Source organism: Pseudopipra pipra, chromosome 7 (genome assembly GCF_036250125.1).
Source record: "Pseudopipra pipra isolate bDixPip1 chromosome 7, bDixPip1.hap1, whole genome shotgun sequence".
Lineage (NCBI taxonomy): Eukaryota > Metazoa > Chordata > Aves > Passeriformes > Pipridae > Pseudopipra > Pseudopipra pipra.
The window spans coordinates 1,534,857-1,560,265 of record NC_087555.1 but is presented as its reverse complement, the minus strand read 5'-3'; the positions used below and the strand labels follow the sequence as shown (position 1 = coordinate 1,560,265).

Below are 25,409 nucleotides of genomic sequence, written 5' to 3'. Positions count from 1 at the left end.
CTGGGAGCAACAATGAAAACTCATCCAAAACCCCACACTTCTCATTCTACTGCCAACTTCCTCTCAATCTCTTCATTACTTTCTGGATAATCCTCTATCAAATTGGTTTTCTTTTTCTGTATTAAGGGAAACAGGAATGGCTCCTCCTTCATTTGGAGCATCTTAAGATCTAATTTCAGTAGAACAACTCAATTTTTATTGTTACTTCCATCTCATAATCTATAACTCAATTGTTATATATTGCCTCTCCATTGGAATAAATTTACTGTCACCACTGATCTGACCATTCCACTTTACAACCATCAAAATAGGACCAATGGTAGATCTACTTGATTTATTGTTCTAATATTGAGAAGAAAGATGAGTCAGTTTAAAAGCTGACTGCTGGAAAACTAATGTTCTTATGATGCTAAGTGAATAGAAGAGAGAGAGCTCCCTTGAAAGGAGATTACTGGTTAACTGGCTTCTCTAATTCACACTCTCAAAGAAGCCTCTTCTGACAAATGCTCCAAAATAAAACACATTTTAAATGAGAGCCCTGTGGCTTATTCCAGTGTTCACATGCACATGAAAACCTTCTATTCACATTAAGAAAAAGGAAGTATAAACACACTAGGAGGAAGTGTTAATACTTCCCTTTCTTTTCCTACACAGGGACTCCACATGGCATTCCAAGAAACACTTCAAGGGTGGCCATGTGTGTATGTGCCAATCCAGTTCTCCTTCTCCTATCACTGGAATCCTTTTACTGACAGCTCAAAGTACCCAGGACCTGCAGAGTCACCTTGCACTGGCCTTCAACTTCCCCCACAGAAGTTACAGAAGTTTCCTTCCTTACAGAAAGGTGTTGGTTTGCTGCCTTTCCAGGAGTCCCATCTCTCCTTCCTGGCAGCACCTTGTTTTTTATGGTACAAACAGAGGCATTACTGAAGGTGGAGAAAATCAAGTGTCCTTTACCAACAAGTAGGATAAAACCAAACCTAACTCTGCCTCCTTTCTCCCTCACAACCAGACCCAGGTGCAGCATTGCTGATACAAAAAACAGACTCAAACTTCATGTAATCACACCAAAGATTTGAGGAAACTCCAGAATGAAGAAAAAGAAATGTTTTGAGTCCATTACACAGACTCTGATTTCTTATACACTCAAAACATGGGAACATCAGGAATCTCGTACAAAACCAGCAGACTCCAGTAGGGTATTTAGGGCAGTTCTTAAGCCAGCCTGAACACTAAGAGAGTCAGAGTCACCCTTTTTTTTAGGGCAATAAAACTTGGAACTTACACACACAACAACATCCTGCTCTGCAGAATTTTCTGACAGAAGCTGCCTGCAAAGTTGGAGACAAATTTTTGAATAATTTCATTTTCTATGTGCAGTATGAAATAGTCCTGCTGCACTCCAGAAAAGAAAAGCATTAAAGAGAGCCACTTATGCCATACAGGGTAGAAGTAAAACATTATGCACCTTAACCCATTCTGGTGCTATCAATTGCCTTGCAATTAAGTAATGATTCTTCTTTCTTCACTTTTCTACACCTTCTGCACTCTGGATAAATACTAACTCTCAGAGAGGTGCTCTGCTGGCCTTGGCAAACAATCCCTACAGACACCCACTTCTGTGAGCTCTTCTTAGCCAGCTCTTAACACATTTAATATGGGATAAAGGACCAGAGGTGTTTCACTTTTCTAAGTTAGGAAATCATGTGGTATTTAGACTTCACAAACATTTATCAAATAGTTTTTTCACCTAAGTCCGTGGTGCTCATTAAAATGCCTTCCTTGCAACATTCAATGCTGTTAATATCTCCAAGCCAAACACCACTGACACTGGATCAATATTCTGAAAGGGTTTGGTTTTGCTGTCACAAATGACACTTAAACCAGAGGTCTCAAAAAAATATACAGTACCAGGAGATGACAAACGTAGTCTGTAAAACATGAACCTTAGATAAAAGCAGCTATTTCAGTCTTAAGACTGATTAAATTTTAAATCTGTCCAAAATTCCTCCTCATTTATTTATTCTTTCATGCTTAGGGAATGTTATTCTCAAATAATTTTGAATTTATAACACACAATTCAGGGACATTACAATGTTGTAGGATTCTTCTGTATGAACAGCACAAGCCCAGAGAATCCAAACCCAAATTAATATAATACAGCAAACACCTTTAGAGCACTCAGCCTTTTTTGGGAAGAGGCAGAAACACGAGACATAAAGGGCACAGAACACTTCCCAGAGCCCAAACCTTGGAGTGACAACACCACCCAGTACAGAACCTCTGAGAAGATTCAGGCTACAACAGGATTCTTCCAGACAGGGAGTTGATACCACACTAGTGCAAACCTAGGAAGAAGCTGTCCTTTCTTTTCAGTCCCTCATTCCCGGTGTGAAAAGACATTTTTTTGAAAGCTAACATTTATTGTAAAAATTCACAGACAGTGTGTATGGCAGCCCTATGACTTTTCAGCAATTTGTGAACCCTTGTGATCACTGTAAACGAGCAGAGTTTGACCGTACAAGGGACACCCTTTTCTGGAAGGTGTACTTGTAATGTGAGGCAACTGTGACACCTGATGGCTGTTCCTGTAATGACCCAAGCACGAGCAGCTTAAATGCTCTTTGGATCCCTGTGAATTAACTTACACTCTCACACACCTTGCACAGAGTCCCCTGATGCTCGAACAAAATCAGCTCAGTGTCCTTTTGCTGAAGCTTTAAGTTCCATGATCCTTTCTGTACATCGAACATATAGGATAGCCAAGACTTACCAGTTTTTCAGCACAGAATTAAAATACCTCTCCTCCCAATTCCAGCATCTTTCTCCACATCAAGTTTTGCCTGATCTTGCACTGCTCCTTCTGCAGGACTCTGTTCTTGAACAAAACTGCAACAGCTCCTCTGAAAAATTCTGACATTTCCTCCCCACCCCAAATAGCTGTACAATTACCAGGGGAAAGGTAAAGTAATAGTTACTGTGACACATATTCTGTTGTCAAAACTGAGTCCTGTGCCTGGACAGCTCCTCCTAGGAAAGCTGGCATCCACTCAGTCTTGCTTTCAAAAAGGTTTCACTAGATTTGTATACAAATAAAACAAAACAATGTGTTTCACAGAACCTTAGATGAACAGAGTCTCACAGCTTTCCAGAATGCCACATCATTCTAAATCCTCCCATTTCATGGGCACAAAGGACTGAAAGCAGACTGTTTTTAAAGGCAACTACCTGCCCTGTGCATCATAAAGTAACCACTGAGAAAAGCCATTCTAAGGAACAGCTAAAATCCAGGGAAAAAAACCCTTTAACAGCATAAGACATATCTAATTTAAGCAGATGTTTTAGGCTCTAAGACCCAGCAGAAATTACCAGAACTGTAGGTTACCAGCCCTGGAGTGATTTCACCAACACACCTCCCTTGAATTACCTTCAGCAATTGTGTGGCTGAGAAATAGCTGTTTGTAGACACAAAAATAATTCTACTACTTGTGTAGCAAGACATGTTCTTTCCCCACAGTGCTTTGCTTAATGATCCAATTCGTGTTGATACCACTGGACTACACCTTCCTAAAACAAATCCTGATTAACTGGAGAATAGCTTCTTCCTACAGCCATCTAGGTTTAGACTCGAGTACATATGTGACAAGTCATCACAAACCTTTCCAGTGGGGAAATTCAGTGCTCATTTAATGGGAAGAAGGTACATCAAAGATATTAATATTATTTAAGCATACTTAAATCCACACTTCTCATTTCTGCTGTGGGTTGATGAACAGAACCAGATGATGGCAAACAGTGACAGAACTAAGACTAAATAGCTTTATATATGTCTTGCCTATTTGTTGCTTGAGCCTCTTTCAAGGATCCTCCTGCATGTCTCAGAAACAGCGTGAAAATAACAAATGCTATTAATTGCAATGCATCCTAGCCTGGAATGCCCTTATGACAGAAGTTAAGCTTGTCTAGACCCAGCAACATCTTTTTAGAGGATTTTATTCCAGCTGAAAGAATACTTATTTCCACCTACAGGAATGCTAAAAAAATCATTTGAGAGAAAAATAATCACAGAAGTAGCAGAAATGTCATTCATTGAGTGCATTACACTGTGAAAGCAAGTTTCTAAAACACCATTTTTGATAGACACACTGCTACTGCAATAAATATAACATTACTGTAACAATGGAGAGAGTATTCTAACAATTATGGCTCCTTCTAATTGCCCAACATTTTGGCATAATGTAGAAACAAACCTTCCCTCCCCTTTCCTTCAGTCCTGTTCCAGGTGCAATACATTAAGTTCCAAGAATATGTCACATGACAAAATTCACCAGGGAATAAAGTGTAGGTTCATACCTGTTTGGATCTTCCCTGTTAAACTTTGCTCTGGATCCTGGTCTCTGAAATTCCTTTGTTGAACTCCCATTACTTTCATTATGTAACCAGAAACTATCTACTTTCTCCTCTCTGTCTCCTTCCTGGTATAAAAAGACCTTGTCCTAAAGCTAAAAATCATGTTAAAAATTCACATCCATGTGTATGGCAACCATATGACTTTTCAGGAACTCAACTTGCAAATTGTGAACACTTGTGATCACTTTGCAAATGACAGCAGAGTTTATGCAAGGGACACCAGTTTCTGGGACATGGTCTTGAAACGTGGGACAATTATGACACCTTATTGCTGGTCCTGTAATGATGTCCAACATTTTAAGGGTAAACAGGTAGAAAAAGCAGAGACTTAGGAGTTTCAAATCCTGTTGAGGTCACAGTGCAAAAGTAACTCACCCACTGCCACAGCCCTGTTTGCAGAAGGGGCTCCCCAGGGCAGGAGATCCCATTTTGTGCCTGGAGAGCCTTCTCAGAGCTCCCTTCACATTCAGCCACGAGGCTGCTCTGAGGAATGCCCAGCACAAGTGGTTGGCAACAGGCTGGCACCCCAAACATTCCAGTCACCCACTGCTACCATAGCAACAGGCTGGCACCCCAAACATTCCATGACCCCACTGCTACCATAACAACAGGCTGGCACCCCAAACATTCCATGACCCCACTGCTACCATAACAACAGGCTGGCACCCCAAACATTCCATGACCCCACTGCTACCATAACAACAGGCTGGCACCCCAAACATTCCATGACCCCACTGCTACCATAACAACAGGCTGGCACCCCAAACATTCCATGACCCCCCTGCTACCATAGCAACAGGCTGGCACCCCAAACATTCCATGACCCCACTGCTACCATAACAACAGGCTGGCACCCCAAACATTCCATGACCCCACTGCTACCATAGCAACAGGCTGGCACCCCAAACATTCCCAGCAGCGCTGCCTCCTGGGAATCAAATGGTGAATCCATGGTTACCACAGGAACAGCCTCTCACCAGAAAGCAAAAATCAAGACTCAATCAAAACACACTCTTCTCATCCTGCTGCCAACTTCCTCTCAACCTCACCATTACTTTCTGGACATTCCTCTACCAACTTGGTTTCATCTTTCTGTATTAAGGGGAAAGGGGAGGGCTCCTCAATTGTTTGCAGCAGTACAACAACTCAGGACTGTTACCTCAACCTCATAACATACAACACTGTGTAAAATGGTCTCTCCACTGGTATAAATTTTCTGTCACCACTGATCAGCCCATTGCACTTTACAACTGTCAGAACAGGACCAGTGTTAGATCTACTTATTCTCTCGTTCTGATACTGAGACAAATGAAGAGTCAGCTTAAAAACTTATTGCTGGAAAATTAATGCTCTTACAACATTAAATAAAAAGAAAAGACAGATTGCAGCTCACTCAGGAATGTCATTGCTGGGTTACTGGTTCACCTAATTCACACTCTCAAAGAAGCTCACAAATGCTCCCAAATAAAACACATTTTAAAAACGAGAGCCCTGTGGCTTATTCCAGTGCTTAAATGCATCTGAAAACCTTCTAATCACAACCCAAGAAAGAAGTATAAAGACATTGATAGAGATTGTGCCTATTTCCCTTTTTTTCCCCATCCAGCTCAGAACAGGTCTATATACACACAGCATGTACACATATGCAGCAAGCTCTAACTACTGGATGTGATTTATGAGTCTATCGAAGTAAATATAGAATTTTATTACCATTTTAAATCGGCTCCAAGCCACCTAAATTCATTCTAACTGGATGTAAAGCTAAAGAGAGTGCAGAGCACTCAATATTAATGTATGTCTGTATTGGAAAACGTGAGATGTTTCTCCTTTTCTCAAATGGGTCCACAGTATTACTGGAATAATTCTGAGCTCTAGCAAACCATTGCCTTTATATTTCCATGTACAAGGATTTGGGCTTTGTTAATGGAGATACTTCAGTTTAAGTCTGTTTTTCTTCATTTACAGCTAAAATATTTCTATGAAGATCAAATCTCTTTCAGATGCCATTTATTCCCATCTTGAATCCAAATCACTCACATATAACTAACTTACAATATCCACATTTAACTGGAAAACAAGTTTACTGCATTTCTACTATAAATGATATCTTTTTCCCACCTGCAATTTAGTTACAAATACAGACACTAATTTTTGCTCAAATTTCCAGCCTTGACAAAGCAGAGTTCCATTTGTACTCTGGATTTCCATCTTATGTCTATCCACAGAGTGTAAAAGTAAATATATAATGCATTCAGCTCCCCCGATTTTTTTTATACATTAAAATGAAAAGGAAAAACCACCAAAACACCCCAGACTCCAAAAGCACTGAGAAGTAAGAAAACCTTTTGCATTAGCACAGCTCACTAAATGGTCCAGTTATTCCACATAGCAACTGCATCTTGCCCATTTACCAAACTGGTCATTTTTATCATGCATAATATATTCATCAATACATAATTATTTCCAGTTGAACAATGAAAATAGTCAGAGAGGTGCTCTGCTGGCCTTGGTAGACGATGCTATTTCCCCACAGCACCCACCTCTGTGAGCAATTCTTAGCCAGCTCTTAACACATTTAATATGGAATAAAAGACCAGAGGAGTTTCACCTTTCTAAGTTAGGAAATCACAAGGTATTTAGACCTTTTGAACATTTGCAAAACACTATTTTAACCTTTAAAGATCAGAATTTTCAACTTGTGTTGTCAGTGTTCATTAAAATCCTTTCTTTGCAACATCCAATGCTGTTCATATTGCTAATATCCATCAGCTTATAAAGGACAGTCCTACAAAGAGCTTCTAAGCCAAACACCACTAAGACTGACCCAACAATATTCTGAAAGAGTTTGATTTTGCTGTTGCAAATAACACTTAAATCAGATGTTTTGAAAAAATCTACAGTACCAGGCAGTTGAGAAACATAGTCATGGAGATGTGAACCTTAGCCAAAATCATTCATTTCAGTCTTAAAATTGATTCACGTTTTAAACCCCTATTCAAAATGCCTCCCCATTTGTTTATTCTTTCATGTTTAGGGAATGTTACCCTCAAATAATATTGTGAATTTATAATATTCAATTCTGCAGAGAGATTACAATGTTTTAGGATTCCTCTGTAAGGACAGTGCAAGCCCAGAGAATCCAAACCCAAATTAATATATTTATAGAGAGAACCCTTAGAGCACTCAGCCTTGTTTGGCAAGTGGTACAAGAACAACACACAAAGGGCACAGCACACTTCCCAGAGCCCAAACCTTGGAATGGCAACACCATCCAGTACAGAATCTCTCAGAAGATCCAGGTTATAACAGGTTTGTCCCAGACAGAATGCCAGGCTTAGCCCAGGGATGCCACCATAATGCAAATCCAGGGAAAACCACGCTACTGCCTCTGGAGACCCCTTCCCTCTGCACTCCTGTACTGTCACTGGTCCTCTCCCAGGAACAAAATATTAGGTTCCAAGAACATGGCACATGAAAAAAAAATCCATCAGGGAGTAAAATGGAGCTTTGGATCCTCATCCTAAACTTTTCTCCTAACACTACAGTCTTTGTAAAACTCTCACTACTTTTGTCATGCTACAAGAAGCTCTCCACTTTCTTCTCTGCCCCTCATTCCTGGTGTGAAAAGGGCCTTTTTTAAGCTAAAAATAGTTTTTAAAATTCGTACACGTGTGTGTGGCAACCACATGACTCTTCAGGAATGTGACTTGCGACTTGTGAGCCCCTGTGATCACTCTATAAATGACAACAGTTTAAAGCAACACCATTTTCAGCAACACCTTCTTGGAACGTTGGGCAATTGTGACACCTTATGGCCATTCCTGTAATGACCTTCAACGTTTTAAGGGTGAACAGATTGAAAACTAGAAAGTTTGAAATCCTGGTTTGGTCACAGGGTACGAGTGACTCACCCACCACCACAGCTCTGACTCCAGAAGGGGTTCTCCAGGGCAGGAGATCCCACCAAGACCATTTTGTGCCTGGAGAGCCTCCCCAGGGCTTCAGCCACGAGGCTGCTCTGGGGAGTGCCCAGCACAACTGGTCAGCAGTGGACTGTCAACCAAACATTCCAGGCACCCACTGTTACCATAGCAACAGGCTGTCACCTGAATATTCCCAGGAGAACATTCCCATAGTAACAAAAACATGTGGGTACCTGGTACATCCTGGGCTCCTCAGCATAGACTGTTTGAGTTCATTCCAGCCTTTCCTCAGGCTTCCCCATAAGCAAAAAGAGATTATCCATAAATTAACATGTAGAAAGTCATCACAATACTCGCTCTTCACTAAATTTCTAACAGGAATCACAGGCTGCTGCCCCAAGAACACTATTTATACCCTGCCCTTCCCTCAGGCTGTGAATTTACCCATAATGTTATGCAGGTGGCTCCCACCATCAGCCAGAATGCCTCCAGCTGACTTAACCAATTAAGTTAGGTTTTAGCTTATAAAACCCTTCACTGGAAGCTGGGGCAGCTTAGGGAAAGGAGGTATGGCTTGAAGAGGTCACTGTACCTTTTTAGGCTATATTAGAGAGGGCTTCTTGAAAGGAGAAGGAACAGTGTCATGTTGTCTTTGTCAGGCTTTATGTAACAGGTTTTAACTTCTACTCAGTTTCACAGGGTAATTTAGGTCGGAAAAGGTGCTCGAGATCAACAAGTCCAACCCCAAACTATGCACCAAAGAGCCACATTTTAACTGTGTGCTTTTTAAATCTCTCCAGGAATGCTCACTCTGCTTCCCTGGGCAACCTGTTCCAGTAAAGAAATTCTTCCTAATATCCAATATAAACCTTCCCTGGCACAACTTTAGTCTGTTTGCTTTTGTCCCTGCTAGCTGGGAGAAGACATGAACCCCCAGCTGACTGCAACCTCCTTTCAGGTAGTTGCAGAGAGGGATAAGGTCCCCCCGAGCCTCTTTTTTCCAGGCTAAACACTCCCCATTTGGGGAAATTCTGTCAGTGGGCTAGAGCCCTAAAATATTCTTTAAGCACAAATGTGAGAATGGGCAGCTGGGGAGATGAAGGTTAAATGAGTGTCCTTGCTGGTGGGGGGTGGTGCATTCTACAAACGCAAAAGAAATACTCAGATGACGACGAGTTACAACTCTACAGCTGGTTTCTGACAGAGAAGGAAGGCTCTGAAACCTGCTTCTTGTTCTGATTTGGATGCAAACAGCAGCTCCTTGGCTGTGCTTCTGTAGGTTCATCATCGCTTCATTTTCTCACTTGGAATAAATACGTGGCTAGATTTTTATTTGTGGGGGAAGAACAGTACAATGTATTAAACCAGGTTTATTTTTTTAATTGTGGCAGATGCAAACATACCAAAGTACAAGGGGCTCTTGGACTGCCTGTAAACACCTTGAAGTTAATTATTCACTTGTCATTCATTCAGTTATTCACAAAGCAATTCATGTTCATTAGAACTAGAGTAATTGTTGAGGTATGGCAAAGAAAGTAGAAAAAACTCAAGCTTGAGTTATGCTAAGCCTGATATTTCTAAGGTTATTTAGGATTTTTAAATTAAATACTGTAGATATTTCTCACTCGTGTTTGCTCATAATTCTAGCCTCAACTTGTTCTAAATCTAATGTTGGATGTAGGTTAAAACGTGGTTGCATAAATTCCTAGAAACTGGAAATAAAATACATATTTAAGGCTTAGGTGGATTAATATTTTAATTATGTGTTTTATTTATGATAATCCTCATTTCCACTGTTTTTTTCAGATCACAATGAGAGGAAGCAACAGCATGGGAATAATTTTTCCTTTGAGTTGGAAGATACAATGAATTATACCACAAATGAAATATATTTCACAAGAGGTTCAGACATTACAGCCTGGCTGCTCATACAGTGGGATCACAGTGACAGTAAGGAGAGTGTGACTGACTTAAGGCAGCAAGTTGTCCCAATAGCTCAAACCAAATGGTCTCATTTCTAGACTGAATTCCACCTGTGTTAGGTTCCCACCACTGTGGGCTACCATGTATTTGCTGATGGATCAAGGAATCAATAGTTATTACAGATCAATGTAATCAAGCAGGGATGTTAACCAGTTAACCTTATACCTTCCATTGCCTCATGCTTCTTTGTGATTCTGAGTTTAAACATGAAATCTGGAATTGTTCTCTGGTATCCTGCAGACCACATAGATCCCAAACTGAAGAACCAAAACATTCCATCCTTTTTGAGCACACAAGCAGTGACATGTGTGACAAATGACACACGGTTATTTAGCTAAGCACTGTGAAAATTAGGATATTTTATTGAACTCGTTGGGTCTTTCATGCTTCAGATCTGTGAGTGCTGAAAGTCTCATAGGAACAGCTCACTGTTTGCTTACAGAACAGTCTGGTTTTTACCTCCAGCCCACGAGATAATTTTAAAAACATGCCTTGTTATTAAAATATTTTTGGATGCAGATTGTACCAGAAACTGTCAAACTTGGTGAAAAACAGAAGCTTTACTCAATCCACAAGGTATGAAACTACATCCATCACAGCAAGACTGAAGCACCTTACTCAAAATGAGAAAAGGGCATTTGTGCTATAGTGGCTGAAACAGATGGACCTTAAAATCTGTCATAAGCAACTAATATTTTGATATTGGAACATTTTTCAGAAATCAAAAGTTGGCAAATCTGGATATGTCCCATTACACATCCCACTTGTTTTCTTCCAAAGCATTTTTCTTCTAGTATCCAGGTACCACTCTCAAACAGCAAACATAGGACCAAAGTTTTGCATTTCTTCCTGTTGCAGAAACTCCTATATCTGTGGGAATGAAAGAGCCATGAAAGGCCATCTCATAGAACCAAAGTGAAAATTACACTTGTGGAATGCTCACAGAACGTGCATCCAAGCCATGGCATGAGAAAGCAGCAGTGCACATCAAGGCTAAGGAATCCCATGGGACTTATGTACCAGATCGTGATCCTCCTTAGGCATTTGGAGTCAATCTGGGCTTGTTTCACCCCTTCTGCAGAAAGATTTGTGCCATCCTTGGTGAAACCCAAACCCAGTCTTGGCTTTTTGTGAGGAAATGGAGAGGAGAGACGTAAAGCTCGTCTTCGCTCAGGCTGACAGCCCATTTCACACCCTCAAACCTGACCTGCGCCTCCTGAAGCACAGCTCCCCTCTGCACACAGCTAGGCTGCTTATTTCCAGGGAATGGCTCCTGGGCACAGGTCCCTGGGCTGCAGTAGCTCATGTTCACACACCAGGGCTCCCTGCACTACCAAATCCCCTCCCGTTATTCCCTGGTGAGCGTGTCGGAGCACCCAGCACACAACTGGAGCTCAGCGCTGTGGCTGCCTCCGAGCCTGGCTGAGGGAAAGACTCAGAGGGAAAACACATCACAGAATACTGCAAGTTGGAAGGGATCCACAAGAATCGTCAGGGTTGGAAGGGACCTCCACAGATCGCCCTGTCCAACTCCCCTGCCAGGGCACGGCCACCTGGAATCATGGAATCATGGAATCATAGAATCATGGAATCATAGAATCATGGAATCATAGAATCAGCTGGGTTGGAAGGGACCCCCGAGATCATCAAGTCCAACCCTTGATCCACTCCCGCCGTGGTTCCCAGACCATGGTGCTAAGTGCCACATCCAGTCTTATCTTAAACCTCCGGGGACAGAGAATCCACCACTTCCCTGGGCAGGTTTGGAATGTCTCCAAGAGAGGGACACTCCACGACCTCTCTAGGCAGCTTGTTCCAGCGCTCTGCAATCCTCGGCGTAAAGTTCTTCCTTGTGTTGAGGTCAAACTTCTTGCGTTTTAATTTACGGCGATAAACACGGATGATGAAGCCCCTGAACAGCACCGTCCCCAGCAATCCCAGCCCGTGCCCGAGGGCGCTGTCCAGACGCCCCCTGAGCTCTGCCAGGCTCGGTGCCGCGCCCGCTGCCCGGGCAGGGGCGGGATATATTGACCGCTTGGATGTGCATAGATCCCGTTTTTATCCCCGACACGAGGCTCCGCGGTCCGTGTGACCTTTAGGACCCTCCGCCCCCTCACACCGCACCCTCTCTGTCCCCTCACACCGCACCCCTCTGCCCCCACAGAGCTCCGCCCCGTTTGCCCCGCCCATCAGTGACGTCACGTAACCACGCCCCCTCCGCGAACGTCACTGCGCGCGCGCCTTCCCGTCGTGCCCCGCGGGACCCGTTGCGCCTCCCCGGCGGCGGCGGCGCTGCCCGGCCCGGCCTGGTCCCGCTCCCGAGCCATTCCCGAGCCATTCCCGGCCTCTTCCCGCAGCCCCCAGCGGGAGCCGCCCCGCCCCGCCATGCCCCCCAAGAAGCAGCAGCAGCCGGCGGGGGGCAGCAAGAAGGCGGACCAGAAGAAGAAGGAGAAGATCATCGAGGTGAGGGAGGCCCCGGGGCCGCTCTCCCGCCGCGGCCTCGCGCCGGGCCCGGCCCGGCCCTCCCGGCTCCCGGCGGCTTTCCCGGCTGGAGCGGCCCGGGGAATGGTCACAGAGCCAGGCGCTCGGCGTTCCGGGGGGTGCCGGGGCGGTGCCGCAGCGCTGCCCGGGCTGCTCTGGGTCCAGCGGGGCATTTCCAGGCCGGAGCTGCGTTTGCTCCGGCCGTGATCTGGCAGCGGCCCTCGGCCTTCTTCTCCCCTCTCCCTTTCCCACACCCCTCCCGGTGCCCTGCGTGTTCCTGTATTCCCCCAGTCCGGCTCGCCGAGGTGTAGGTTTGCGTCCTTGCGGGTTGGACCAGGTGCTCTCTAGAGGTTCCTTCCAACCCTCACAACTCTGTGATTTCTCGCTCAGTTTAAAACACGGGTGTGGTTTGTTTTGCGGCTTCTTGTTACAATTCGACCCACGTGACCAGATTTTTTTTAAAAGGCTGCAAGAGGGGTGTCTGTGTGTCTATGTGTGTGGCTGTGTGTCTTGGTTATTAGGACAGTCACACCTTATGCTAACAACGACAGAATTTATGTTGAGAGCACAAGCAGGGCAGTTATAGAAAATTACATATTTGCCTGAATTTATTGGCATAAAAGGCAGCAGCTGCTCAGCTGTTAAGGCAGAACATCCGTGTGATGTGAGTGTTCTTTGGCATCTGAGGCTGCAGGATGTTGTTTCTGTGCTCTTTAGAAATAAGAGGTTAGAGCAGTTGGTCCTGTGTTCTCTTGGCTTTGGACTTTCTGAGGTTCCTGCAGAATCCAGGTGTATAAGAAAATTCTGCTTATTGGAAAGACATGCAGCTGAAAGGGGAAAAGCTTGCCTTGATTGTTAACAATAACTTACTGTATAATTCAAATATAGAGAGATTATATCTTCCCTATGGCATTTACAGTGGAAATCAAGCGTGTGAATGATAGATTTTCTTTCCCAAATGATTATTTCGACTTCTCAGATTAGCACAAAGTAACAGAAGACCAGCTGGTGTTGATAGAGGATATGTTGTAAGTGAATCAGAGCTGTTTATTCTGTAATTATTTTATCACAGATTTTTGGATTGTTAGGGCTTCCAAAATTATGTTTGAACTGAAGTGTTACCACTGGATGAACATCTGTTACTTTTCTCTGGAAGGAAAGGAACGTTGATATCAAATCAAAGGCACAGGTGGTTTTTAATGCAGGTATTTCAGTAACTGCTGCCTCAGATGCTTGTGTGAAAGTGAGCTGTATGGGGGGTTTTTTTGTAAGTTGTTTTTACTAGGTTTGGTATGGAAACATCTCATTATCAGTAAAATTGAAGATCTAGAGGAAGAATTGGCTCAGGCAGTAAACAGAAACTTCTGGCAGTGGGGTTTAGGAAGTAGAAACACCTGTCAGGACTTCATGTAGGGGAAAGACTTAACTACAAATTAGTACAGTTAGAAAATGAAAAGCTTAAAATACTTGAAATTAAGAAGTGGTTTGTTACATCACATTTATATGTGAATACTTGAAGGCAGAAGTAATAAGTGATTTCAGGTAGATAGAAGGAAAAAAGACAGCATTTATGGCTAATCAGTCTTCATATTTTCCTCAGATATTATTTGGGTAGTGTCCAAAAATATCTTGTCCTGTTGCCTTGAGAATACTGTGTGTACACACTGACACTGGGACACAGGAGAGCTGGTCATAAAAACAAGAGCTCACACAAGGCAGCATTTAGGAGGTTGTGTCAAAGGTTTATTCTCAGGATATTGTGAGGAATCCACATTTTGTCCATACTGTTGCTTGGATTGCTTGTGTTGCTGGAGGAAATGATGTGTGTTTCACTGAAAGCTTGAAAGGAGTGGCAAGGGTGGGATTTTTTGTTTTGTTTGGTTTGTTTTTTTAATTCACTATGGCTATGTTTATCTCTTGATTTAGGACAAAACATTTGGCCTAAAGAATAAAAAAGGTGCAAAGCAGCAGAAGTTTATCAAGGCTGTGACTCACCAGGTGAAGTTTGGTCAGCAGAATCCCCGTCAGGTAAAAACGTGGATTTAATGGAAATATTACATTTTGTCAGCTAAAGTCATGAGGTCATGTTGCATTCCTTGAATAACATAAGGATGAACTAACAGATGTCAGGTACAATTTGAAAAGTAAAGCTGATATTCAGGTTATTAGATCTAGGAATTTCTTGTAGTCTAAAAGATTCCTTGGTGTCACTTGAAAAACACTGGTGGTGTTCAAACAGTTCTTCTGAAACTCGTCTGTGAAATCCATGGATCCATGGCATATATAGGAATACCAGAGTGTAAATGAGCCAGCCTAAAGTCATTTATTTCTTAAATGCTGGTAGCTATTGACTGATGGATGGCAGAAGCAAATTTTTAAACCTGTTTATACCTTTCTTACCTTATAAAATAGCTTTCAGTTAGGGCTCTCCTTGAGAAAGAAAGCATTTTAAAGCAGTTTTCCTTGTGTCCTGAAATGAAAATGAAAATGCTGTCAGAGTTTTGGCCTTGGTGTTTGGGGGGTTTTTTTGTTGGTTTGTTTTTGGTTTGTATTTTTAGTTTCTTTGGCTTTGGGGGGTTTTGTTTGGTTTTGTTGTTTTATTTCTTTTTTAAGACAAGCTTCATCTTCATGCCTTTAGAACCCTAGGGTGAAACAAAAGCATTCTGAAGTATTACTTTCTGTAGTTGACATACATGGGTCTGCATGTTATATAGAATAGCATTTGTCAACCTTCAGTATAAAAACTCACCAAGCTGCTAATTCCCTTCTAAAATTTTTTTGAGAAATTCACGGAAATTCTAAGAACAAAGATGCTTTTTTAACATCACACTGTATTTCAGAAAGAAGTGCCCCACATACTCGTACAGTGGTGTTGGTCTCACCAGCTCTCCATAAGGATGAGTGTCAAATAATCACAGAGTCACTGAGGGTGGAGAAGGCCTCTGAGATTGAGTGCAGACATGACCCAGCACTGCTGTGTTCATCACTAAACCTCACTCCCAAGTGCCATATCCACACGTTTTTGAACCCTTTCAGGGATGATGGCTCCACCACTTCCCTGGGCAGCCTGTTCCAATGCTTGACCACCCTTTCAGTGAAGGAATTTTTCCCAATAACCAAGCTAAACATTCTCTGGTGCAACTTGAGGCCATTTCCTCTTATCCTGTCACTTGTTACCTTGGAAAAGAGACTGCCCCCCACCTTGCTACAACCTCTTTTCATATCTAATATAACAGTGTTTCTCCCATATCCTCTTCCATCTGGTTTCAACCCACTCTGGCAGGGATACAGGCTTATCCAAAAAGGGCAAGGCAGAGTCAAGTTTTTTTCCTTATACATAAACTTTTTCTTTCTTAGGTGAGCTTGTTTTCCACTCCTTGGCCCCCAGGGCCTATAGAATGTGCTGGATTATAAACCACTTGAGGCTGTGGGATTGATGTAGATTGCAATGGTGTTTTGAAAGCAGTTCCTAAATTCTGTGGAGAGCTTTCCTGGGACTGCTGCTGGTAGACAGGAAGAGAAAGAGCAAAGCAGCGTGGAGGGGGCTGAAAGGAAAAGGCTTTTTGCACAGTTCTGGAAGGAGCTGCCCTGAGTAGTTGCACTGCAAAAGAGCAATGAATCTCTGTCTCTCAGTGACTTTCCCACCTTAAAGGTGGAGTAGAGGTCACTGTGGCACTAAAGGTATCTGCCAGCATCCCACTGCTCTGACAGATTTGCAATCCCTCCTGTGTGACAGGTCAGTGGACACAAGGGCAGCAATTCTGAGCCTTCCAGGCATCACAGGTTCTTGCCTTTCTCCCCTCAAAAACTAATTTAGAATGATTGGCTGTTTTAACGTGCAGTTCTTGTGAAGTCAGTCCTGGCATTCTGATTTTACATTTGTAACTTTGAATTCGGGGTTGTTATAGGCTGCTCAAACAGAAAGTGAGAAGAAATTAAAAAAAGAAGACAAGAAGAAGGAATTACAAGAATTAAATGAGCTCTTCAAGCCTGTGGTTGCTGCACAGAAAATTAGCAAAGGTATGACTGACTGATTTCTCTGCATTTATATTCTCTTATTCCTGTAGCTACTTGAGGTAGAATAAACCTTTGAAAACACCAGCTGATATTTTAATAAAGTAAATGTGACTGTTTCCTTCCCCATCTAGTGTACCAAGGAGTTTGTCAGTAATTATTTGACTTTTTTTTGGAAGTTATCTGGGGTCATTAGATCATTAGAATATCAAAAGCTACACTGATATTGACTGGGAAGCTGAAGATACTTTGATGTTTCTGGTTCATCAGTTGGATGTTTCTGGATGTGTAGCATGATTTTTGTGTGTGTGATGGTATTTAAAGCAGCCTGTCTCCTCAGGGAAGTGTGAACATCCAGGTATTGCAAGGAATATAAGATGGTAACTGTTGTTTTCACAGGAAACTGCTACTCAAATCAGAACAGTAAAAAATTTCCAGTTCTTTCAGTCTGACCTCACAATTAGCAGTGGTGCTCGGTTTTGGAAGCGTGGTTTGTCTTGAGCTTGGTTATTGAACAAACTTAGTTTTGTGATGAAATCTTAAGTTTTTGTTATAACAATTCTGTGTTTAACACTTGGAGGAAACTCTACAATTGGCTGCCATGTGTGGGGAAATAACGTAATACCTGTTGGAGTGAACTAAATGTTTTCAACTCTGTTCATTTTCTGGAACACACGAAATCATGTGCAGTAATTTTTGACACAAGAAGTGTGATTTCCATGCATGTTTTTAAGACAAACCTGATACTTGCTCCTTGTGATCAGCAACAAAGGACAGTTTCCTGTTTATGAGCTGCAGTGATCAGCTTTCTCTAAATAAAGTAGCTTTTGACTTCAAGTGATTTCAGAAGACTAATGTTGCCCAGATTTTTTTAGATTACATTTTAAACAGGTGTTGCTGTACCTGCTTTTGTCACTGGTGAGTCTCACCAAGAGTGAAAGCAGAAGGGGAAAAACTAGAGCTTAAAATCTTATATGTGTATTTGCTGAATATTACAAGTCAAGTATTTCTCATTTGGTCATGTCTCATAAATACATTTCTCTCTGCTTTCATTGCTTTTCCTAATGACCTCCTAACGGTCAAATAATTCTTTAGTGCCATGGCTTTTACTTAACCTGTAGTTAGATTGATTGAATTGTTTGTTCTACTATAAAAGTTGTTTACTTTGGGGACTATGAACCCATCTTATTGCTGTTACTGAAGAAAGTGGTCTGAATGGGCACAGGTTAAATTGTTATAATTTTTTCTAGTGATTTCTTGATCTGTTGGGGAAAGGGTAACATTCAGAAGATGCTTTACTGTGTATTAGAGACAAGAATGGGGAAGAGGTTGCACAGTGATCTCTTATGTGTTGTATTATATAAATAAATAATTTGCTCAGGCACACTGCTGTCCACATTGCTTTAAATAGTCAAGTGCCAGCTTTGATACTTAATGCAAATATCATGCAATAAAAGGAAGTATGACATGTTATTTTAAGAAAGCATATATATTCATGTTATTTTAAAAAGGCATTTTCATTCTCTATAAATCCTAGGTATTTTTCTCAGAATTTCTAATGTATAGATTTTGCTGAAAAATAATGTTAAAATGTAAAAACTTTCTTCACTCAGGTGCTGACCCCAAATCTGTAGTTTGTGCTTTCTTCAAGCAAGGACAGTGCACTAAAGGAGACAAGTGCAAGTTTTCTCATGATTTGTCTTTGGAAAGGAAGTGTGAAAAACGGAGCGTCTACATTGATGCCAGAGATGAAGACCTTGAAAAAGGTAAAATACTTTTAGAAAGTTTGATCCTCAAGTTATATGATCTGACCTTCTGGATGTCACCCTCCAACCTTACCTTTTTTCAGTTGTCATTTTTTTTTTTTTTTATTTCTTTTCCCTTGTTCATGCTGAGTACTGTACAGATGGAATGACACGTTATTTAGTCTTTAACTGAAACACATTCTATGCATTTCAAAACTCAGGCTTTTCAGGAAATTGTCTTGTGAGTGGCATTGGGGAATTTGCAAACTTTAAGAGCCTGCATTTATTTTCCATTGTATAAGCTAGCTAAAATAGAAGAATTGCATACTTTATAAAACTGTTACTAGGCAGAAAAGCAACTTGACAGCAGTGTTCAGTACTTGGAGTTTTTGTGCAACCATCTGTTTTCTTTTTCTAGATACAATGGACAACTGGGATGAGAAGAAGCTGGAAGAAGTGGTGAACAAGAAGCATGGTGAGGCAGAAAAGAAAAAACCCAAAACTCAAATAGTAGGTGGTCTGTCTTTCTTTTCCTTTTTTTTTTTTTTTTTGTAATTGAGCTGTAGTGGAGGGAATTAAGTGCAGACTGGTATTAGATATGTTAATCTAAAGATTTTGAATGGAATCTCATAACCATGTTCTGAGGGCTGGGCTGATAGTATCTCTAATAATATATGTTTTTAAAAAAGGCAGAAAGCCCACAACCCCAAGGCTCTTTTCAGTCATTGTGTGTTCTCATGTAAGGTACAAATGGATAGTAGGTAAAGTGCTTTCAAAATAGAAATGCTAAAGGACTCAGTAATAATCTAAGGCAACCTACTTGGTTAGAAGATTCACATATTGTAATTAATTAAGTCTGTGATCTCATTGCAGCGACTGCCATATATATTGGCTTATTTTTGTACTGGGTGACATACAAGCATTAGAAGTTTTAAAATTTTCTCCTTTGTGTTGGAATTTGCTGATTGAGTCATTTGTAATTCCTGGGCTCTACATTCAACAATATTCTTCAGTTTTGCACTAAATGGCATAATGTGTTAATCCTTTTCTTGTTCTTCTTCGTTTACTTTTTTAATAGCAATGCATGTCACACGTTCCTTCTGTTTTGAGCACAGCTGACTTTTTGAATTACTCATCTTCTGGGGTGTAAAATGCTGGGGATGAAAAGAGAAAACACAGAGTTAATCACCATTGTTTTATACAGGTCTGCAAATATTTCCTTGATGCTATTGAAAACAACAAATACGGGTGGTTTTGGGTCTGTCCGGGTGGAGGAGACAACTGTATGTATCGCCATGCTCTGCCTCCAGGCTTTGTATTAAAGAAAGACAAAAAGAAGGAGGAAAAGCAAGATGAAATTTCCTTAGAAGACCTAATAGAAAAAGAGGTAAAGTTGTCAGACAGGTACCTTTTGGTGGTAGTTGTTTTTACTGTCGTTCTGCTCGGAAGAGACAGATGTAAAGAACCTGCTAATTTCTAATTAAAAACTGTAAGATGTTGTTACAGCTGTAAGAGCCAGGGGGAAGATGTGTACTATTGGTTCATGGCTTTGTTTAAAAAGCATTACCTAGTGAAGAGAACTAACTATAGCAGCATATGCAGCTGTTGCTTATGCTTTTTTAGGAGCCTTCTATTTCTTACTGCTATTTCTCATTTATCTATTACAACAAAGGCTTCTGGGGCCTTTCTCATCCCCAGCTCAGTCTCCTTAGTTCTGCCATAACTCTCTAATGAGGAAGCAACACCAAGAGAACCAGGCCTTCTGAAGGTGTTGCTGCTCTGCTTATTTCTGTCCCCATTGCTTGGCAGTGTCATTGTGACAAGAACTGAGCTATTATTGTTACTTTCTTTCCCCCTGCACTTTCCTTGTTAACTTTCAGGTCAACTCATCTCACTGACTGGAAGATCACATGTTGAGTCAAACAGTAAGATGATGGTGCAGGTTTGACAGTGCTAAGAGTCAAGAAAGAATTGGAAAGAAATGCTTGCTATTGGTTCCTGGAAAAGTGTAATTAAATTTTAATTTGTTAGAGCCTTTGGAAAGAGTTTGTAGCATTAATCAGCCTCTTTCCTTGTGACAGCGTGCTGCCTTAGGACCAAATGTTACCAAAATTACTCTAGAGTGTTTTATTGCATGGAAGAGAAGAAAAAGACAAGAAAAAATTGATAAGGCTGAGCAAGATATGGAGAGGAGGAAAGCAGATTTTAAAGCTGGCAAAGCATTGGTGGTAAGTTCTACAGTCCCTGTCTTAATGTAAGGAGAGAGAGTAAATACAGTTTCCTAGTAACGTAGCTGGCCTGGAATTGCTTGGCTTTTTTTGGTGTCCTTTTATTTTCCTTCCTTTTTTGTGGTTTGGGGTATTTTTAAGCAGTATAAATTCCTTGAAGTAATAACTGAAGATTCCTTCTCCTGTGAACAGATTAGTGGACGTGAAGTGTTTGAGTTCCGGCCAGAGCTGGTTGACGCAGACGATGAAGAAGCAGATGACACCCATTATGTTCAGGGAGCAGGAGATGATGATGAGGTAAAGAACAGGATTAAATCAAGTAACGTTTCAGTTGCATTCAAATTTGAAAGCTTTTCATTTGAGAACTCTTACAGGGCAGTTAATAAGCTTGGTTCTTGATTTAATACTGCCACGGAGTAGATTTGATCAGAATGGTCGTGTCGAAGGTGGGAAAGGTCATTGGCAATTGTGCAGAAGTGAGGACTTCTGTGGAAAAGCAGTTCCTGCAGAGCACCCTGGTGTATTTTTCAGATGGAAGACCCTGTGTGCATAAATGATGTGGATTTGAACCTGTATGTCCCCAAGGCAGTGGAGGAGACTGGCATTACAGTGGCTAGTCCTGAGCGATTCAGCACGTACACTTCAGTAGAAAAAGATGGTAAGTTCTTCACTGAGGCATCACTAACAGAGCATTGTTAGTTGGGAGATTGCCCAAGGTAATGGCAATTTGACTCCCCCACCCTTTTTAAACGAATAATTCAGTTCTCTTAGTGGTACATGTAGTTACTAAAGCAAAGGCTTATAGTAAATGCTTTGTACTTACCTTCTTTGTGGCCACTTCTAGTACATCTCTAAGGGGATTGTTATAAGTTCACTTTTTTTTTTTTTGGATTTTTGTAAACCATAGAATGAACAATATAAGAAAGATCCCAGCTTTTATTTGTTTGGGGTTTTTTTTCTATTTAGCTTGTAACTTCTTAGAGCAAAGTCCTGGTCTTGGTGCACTTGTGGAATGCATGCTCTGATCTTTAAGAGCAAGAGTCTTTCAAGTGCAGACATTGGGTAGGAGCAGCTCATTGCTTGACCCAGTTATGAAAATAGCAGTTTGAGGAGATGGGAGTTGGAGTTATTTTTTTTTTTTAACCTGTTTTCATAACTGGTTATCCAGACCTGCATGTTAATCCAGGTACATGCAATTTAACCAATATGAATTTCAAATAAAGTAACTTCCACACAGTCTCAAAACTTGAAAGCAAGTTCGGTAGGATTGTGAGTTCAAATTGGTGATTAGGAAACTTGTGACACTGAAATCCCTAAGAATTATGTTTATTTTCAGATAATAAATTAAGTGAAGCTTCTGGTGGTGATATAAACAGCAGCGAGCAAAATGATTTAGAGGAAGATAATGATGGAGATGGGGAATTGGAAAATGGAGTAATTGATGCTGTTCCAGTTGATGAAAATCTGTTTACTGGAGAGGACTTGGATGAACTAGAAGAAGAACTAAACACTCTTGATTTAGAAGAATGAACTAAAAAGCTCAAGTGAGGAATTAAATCTATGTGACAAAGTGAAAACTGACTACATTTTTTCTCCTTTTTGAATAGAATTCTTAAACAAGATGTTTTTGGTTATGCAGCTGAATATGATGGGCACGTGGTATCCCAGGAATGTTTTCCTTCAATCTCATCTACTCCAGTCTTGACTATGCTCACAGTAAAACTTTCAGAGTAGGTCAGAATTACTCGACAGCTGAATTTGCAGACAGTGAGATTAGAACTTTCAACTAAAAGTAAGAAGTGTAACTGCTTTGCCAGTATGCAAGTGGGCAATTTGACACCAGGTACAGTATAAAAATCCAAGTATTCATTCTTCACAGAAGTTGCATTTTTATTAGTGATTGGTGTTGATTTAGAAACTGCCTGAAGTGGTTTTTAGGCAGGACACTCTAATGGAGCTGATGCAGATTATGCTTCTTTAAGTGGTGATTAGCTTTACTTGATCAGCTGGATACTGAAGATTGTCAACTGATAGATCATACAATACAATGTGGTGCCCTCTGTTTAAAATATTTTAAACTTTCTCACCACCTTTTGCCAATAAATCTGTAAATAAAAACTATCAACTTTAAAATACCTGTGTTGATTTTTCTCTGCTGAGTTAGGATATCAAACCAAACCGTTAAGAACTGGATTTTCTAATAGAGCGGTAAATGTTTTTCTCTGCAGTCTTGATACAGAAGTGATGATGTTGGCTTCAGTTAAATTTGGACTACCTGTAATTACAATTTTTTTGCTTACACTTGATGCAGTGTAAAATTCAGCAGCCAGCTTTTCTCCCTTCCTGCTCTTCCTTCCTGCCCACCCGTGAACTGATGTGATACCTGCTGTGCATCACTCCCTGCCATTCCAGCCTCCTCCTTTCCCCACTGTCTTTTGTAGACTGGTGAAGACTCCAGGCTCTGCAGAGCAGGGATGTTGAGGTGCAGACAATGCCTGGCTTGCCTTTGGAGTGCTGGAAATAGCAGGAGATTGTGCAGGGCTGAGTTGCCTGAGGGCAGAGCAGTGCTGTCAGGCTGCCATCCACTCAGTGTGTCCTTTCCCAAAGGATTGAGGCCCTGCCATAAAGGTTTCTCAGTGGTGGTGCTTTCACAGGCTGTGTCTCCTTGCCATAATACCAGTAATATCTGCAACAATATTGCTGTACTAAAGATACCATTTGTATCAATTTTTCTAAAGCTTTTAAAGTACTACTTAAAGGCCATTAAGAGGCGAGGTGTTGTTAGTGAGCTCTCCCAAACTGCTTTTGGGTGGGAATATTGGCTTTATAATGGTTATTTCTGGCACTGCTGAATTGACTCTTGTACCCTGAATGCTATTTCTAAATTAGCTGACTTAGACTTTTTTTTTGCCCTTTTTGGGATCTTTGTGGAATTCGTTTTCTCCTGTAGGAACAAGAAGCAGTACTTGGGAGAAAGAGGCCTGCAGAACTTGACTTCTAAATGTAAGTGTTTAAGGAAAAGCTAAATATCGGATGGAACTATTTATTTATGCAGATTTTTCTCCCCGTGGCCATAAATAACCAGTGTTGACAGATTGTTGTATTATACTGGCCAGCAATAGGATGCCTGGCTATTGGGACACTTAAGAATGCAATTCATTTGAATGTATGTTGCATAATTTTTCAAAGTTGTATATTTTAAATGGGAATAAAAGTAATTTAATCATTATCAAGGATGAGAATGGCTTTCTATATGTTGTGACTTAAAGGCTGGTTTTTTGCATATAAATACTCATTTCTTTAGTACTGATCTGCTTGACAAGTATAAATAGCTTAAGCCTTTGCCAAAATTATATGTTTGTTACTTAAAATTTGTATTTTACAGTGGAGGCATGACAGGATGACTCATACTAATTTCAGCTAATAAAACACAGATGAGCAGAAAGAGAGTGTCCTTTTGGGTCTAAAGGGCTTGGTTGTGGTGCACAACTCCTTTTGTGCAGGTGTTGGTTAAGCATTAGGACAGTCACCTTGCTTAGTCCTGAAATACATTGAATATCCATGAGTTAGTTGAAGAAAACCTGATTTTCCTAGGCAGGAGTTGTTGACATATGGCTTCATGTGGGCAGGAAACAGTAGTTCTCTGTTCCTGTTTGGTTTTTACCCTCTTTCCTCTCAGCTTACTCTGGCTGAGCTTGTTCTGGCCCCTTGGCTTGGTTGCTCTGCCTGGATTTCCACCTGTGAAAGCAGTGACTGCTTTTAGAGAGTTCCTTGTTAGTGCTCATTCAAGACAGACTCCTGAAGGTGAGGTGCAGTGTCTTGCTACATGTTCCTTCTGCTCACAGATAGGCTTGAATATAACATGCTAAAGCTCCTGAATTTTCAGAGTTAAAGAAGCCCAAATTTGCAGCTGACAGGGAGTTTCAGACAATAAATGTCAATTAAAAATGAATGCCAAGGCCTTGCTTGGGGTAGATGAACTATTAATGTTTTGGAAAGGAGCACTGTGATAGCAGTTCACCTGGGTATGACATCACTAAGTTGTTCCTATTGATGCAAACTTCACCAAATTAGTCTGATATCAAGTGAATGAGTCACTTCTGGAAAAACGAGATACAATCTGAATCCTAAAATAATAGTATTTTCATTTCAGTGACTGTCTGGTTATTATGGGTCAAAAATAGAGTATTTCCTTGTTCCAGGAGCAGGAAGGCTCAGCTCAGGACACACTCTGGGTTCAGGTCAGGCTGTAAAGCACCATAAGCTGGGTAAGTTTGTAGCCCTTGCAGCCTGGGCCCTGTTTGTGTCCTCTTGGTGTTGTCCTACCTTAGGTGAGCACTCCATGAGCAGTGGGATGGAGCTGTGGTTTGAGCATCTCCTGAGGGAACACGCTGGTGTAGCACTGCCTTCACAGCACCTTTGGCACTGGGCACCTGTGGGGACAAAAAACAATTTAAAAAAATGCTGCAGTAAAGCCATGCCTTTCCTTCCTGGTGTTTGCTGTTGTGGGGGTGGAGTATTTGTTGACTTTCAACTTGAGTGTATGTTAAAATCCCATTTCAGTCACGCACACAAACTGCTTGCCCTGCTGTAACTGGCCAGCTTTAAATTCAGTCAAGTTTGGG

At 41.3% G+C, this 25,409-nt stretch overlaps 1 protein-coding gene and 1 long non-coding RNA gene across 3 annotated transcripts in view; one reads left to right on the top strand and one right to left on the bottom strand.

Moving 5' to 3' along the window:
- Positions 1–8,537, bottom strand: part of LOC135416880 (uncharacterized) — a 129,905-nt gene extending 121,368 nt beyond the window's left edge. The window contains exons 1-2 of the long non-coding RNA XR_010431794.1: positions 8,322–8,537; positions 4,354–4,502 (exon numbers count right to left, since the gene is read on the bottom strand). This is a non-coding gene — a long non-coding RNA (uncharacterized LOC135416880). The remainder of the gene's footprint in view (positions 1–4,353; positions 4,503–8,321) is intronic.
- A 4,035-nt stretch (positions 8,538–12,572) lies between these two features.
- Positions 12,573–22,917, top strand: ZC3H15 (zinc finger CCCH-type containing 15). 2 transcript variants are annotated; one of them, XM_064660173.1, is made up of 11 exons: positions 12,583–12,779; positions 14,724–14,825; positions 16,706–16,817; positions 18,425–18,577; positions 18,975–19,066; positions 19,761–19,943; positions 20,638–20,784; positions 20,977–21,081; positions 21,316–21,442; positions 21,751–21,846; positions 22,121–22,157. In XM_064660173.1, the coding sequence occupies exons 1-10, from the start codon at positions 12,702–12,704 to the stop codon at positions 21,807–21,809; spliced, it is 1,158 nt and encodes a 385-aa protein (XP_064516243.1). In that variant the 5' UTR covers positions 12,583–12,701; the 3' UTR covers positions 21,810–21,846; positions 22,121–22,157. The 2 variants fall into 2 exon arrangements, with proteins under 2 accessions (XP_064516242.1, XP_064516243.1); XM_064660172.1 differs by lacking the exon at positions 21,751–21,846 and having other exon boundaries at positions 12,573–12,779; positions 22,121–22,917.
- Positions 22,918–25,409: the final 2,492 nt, after the last annotated feature.

Excerpts from the sequence above, each read along its gene's own strand:
- ZC3H15 (XM_064660172.1), top strand. The coding sequence starts at position 12,702 with ATGCCCCCCAAGAAGCAGCAGCAGCCGGCGGGGGGCAGCAAGAAGGCG. Across the intron at positions 18,578-18,974 it reads AGATGAAGACCTTGAAAAAG|ATACAATGGACAACTGGGAT; the intron begins GTAAAATACTTT and ends TTCTTTTTCTAG. Across the intron at positions 19,944-20,637 it reads AAGACCTAATAGAAAAAGAG|CGTGCTGCCTTAGGACCAAA; the intron begins GTAAAGTTGTCA and ends TCCTTGTGACAG.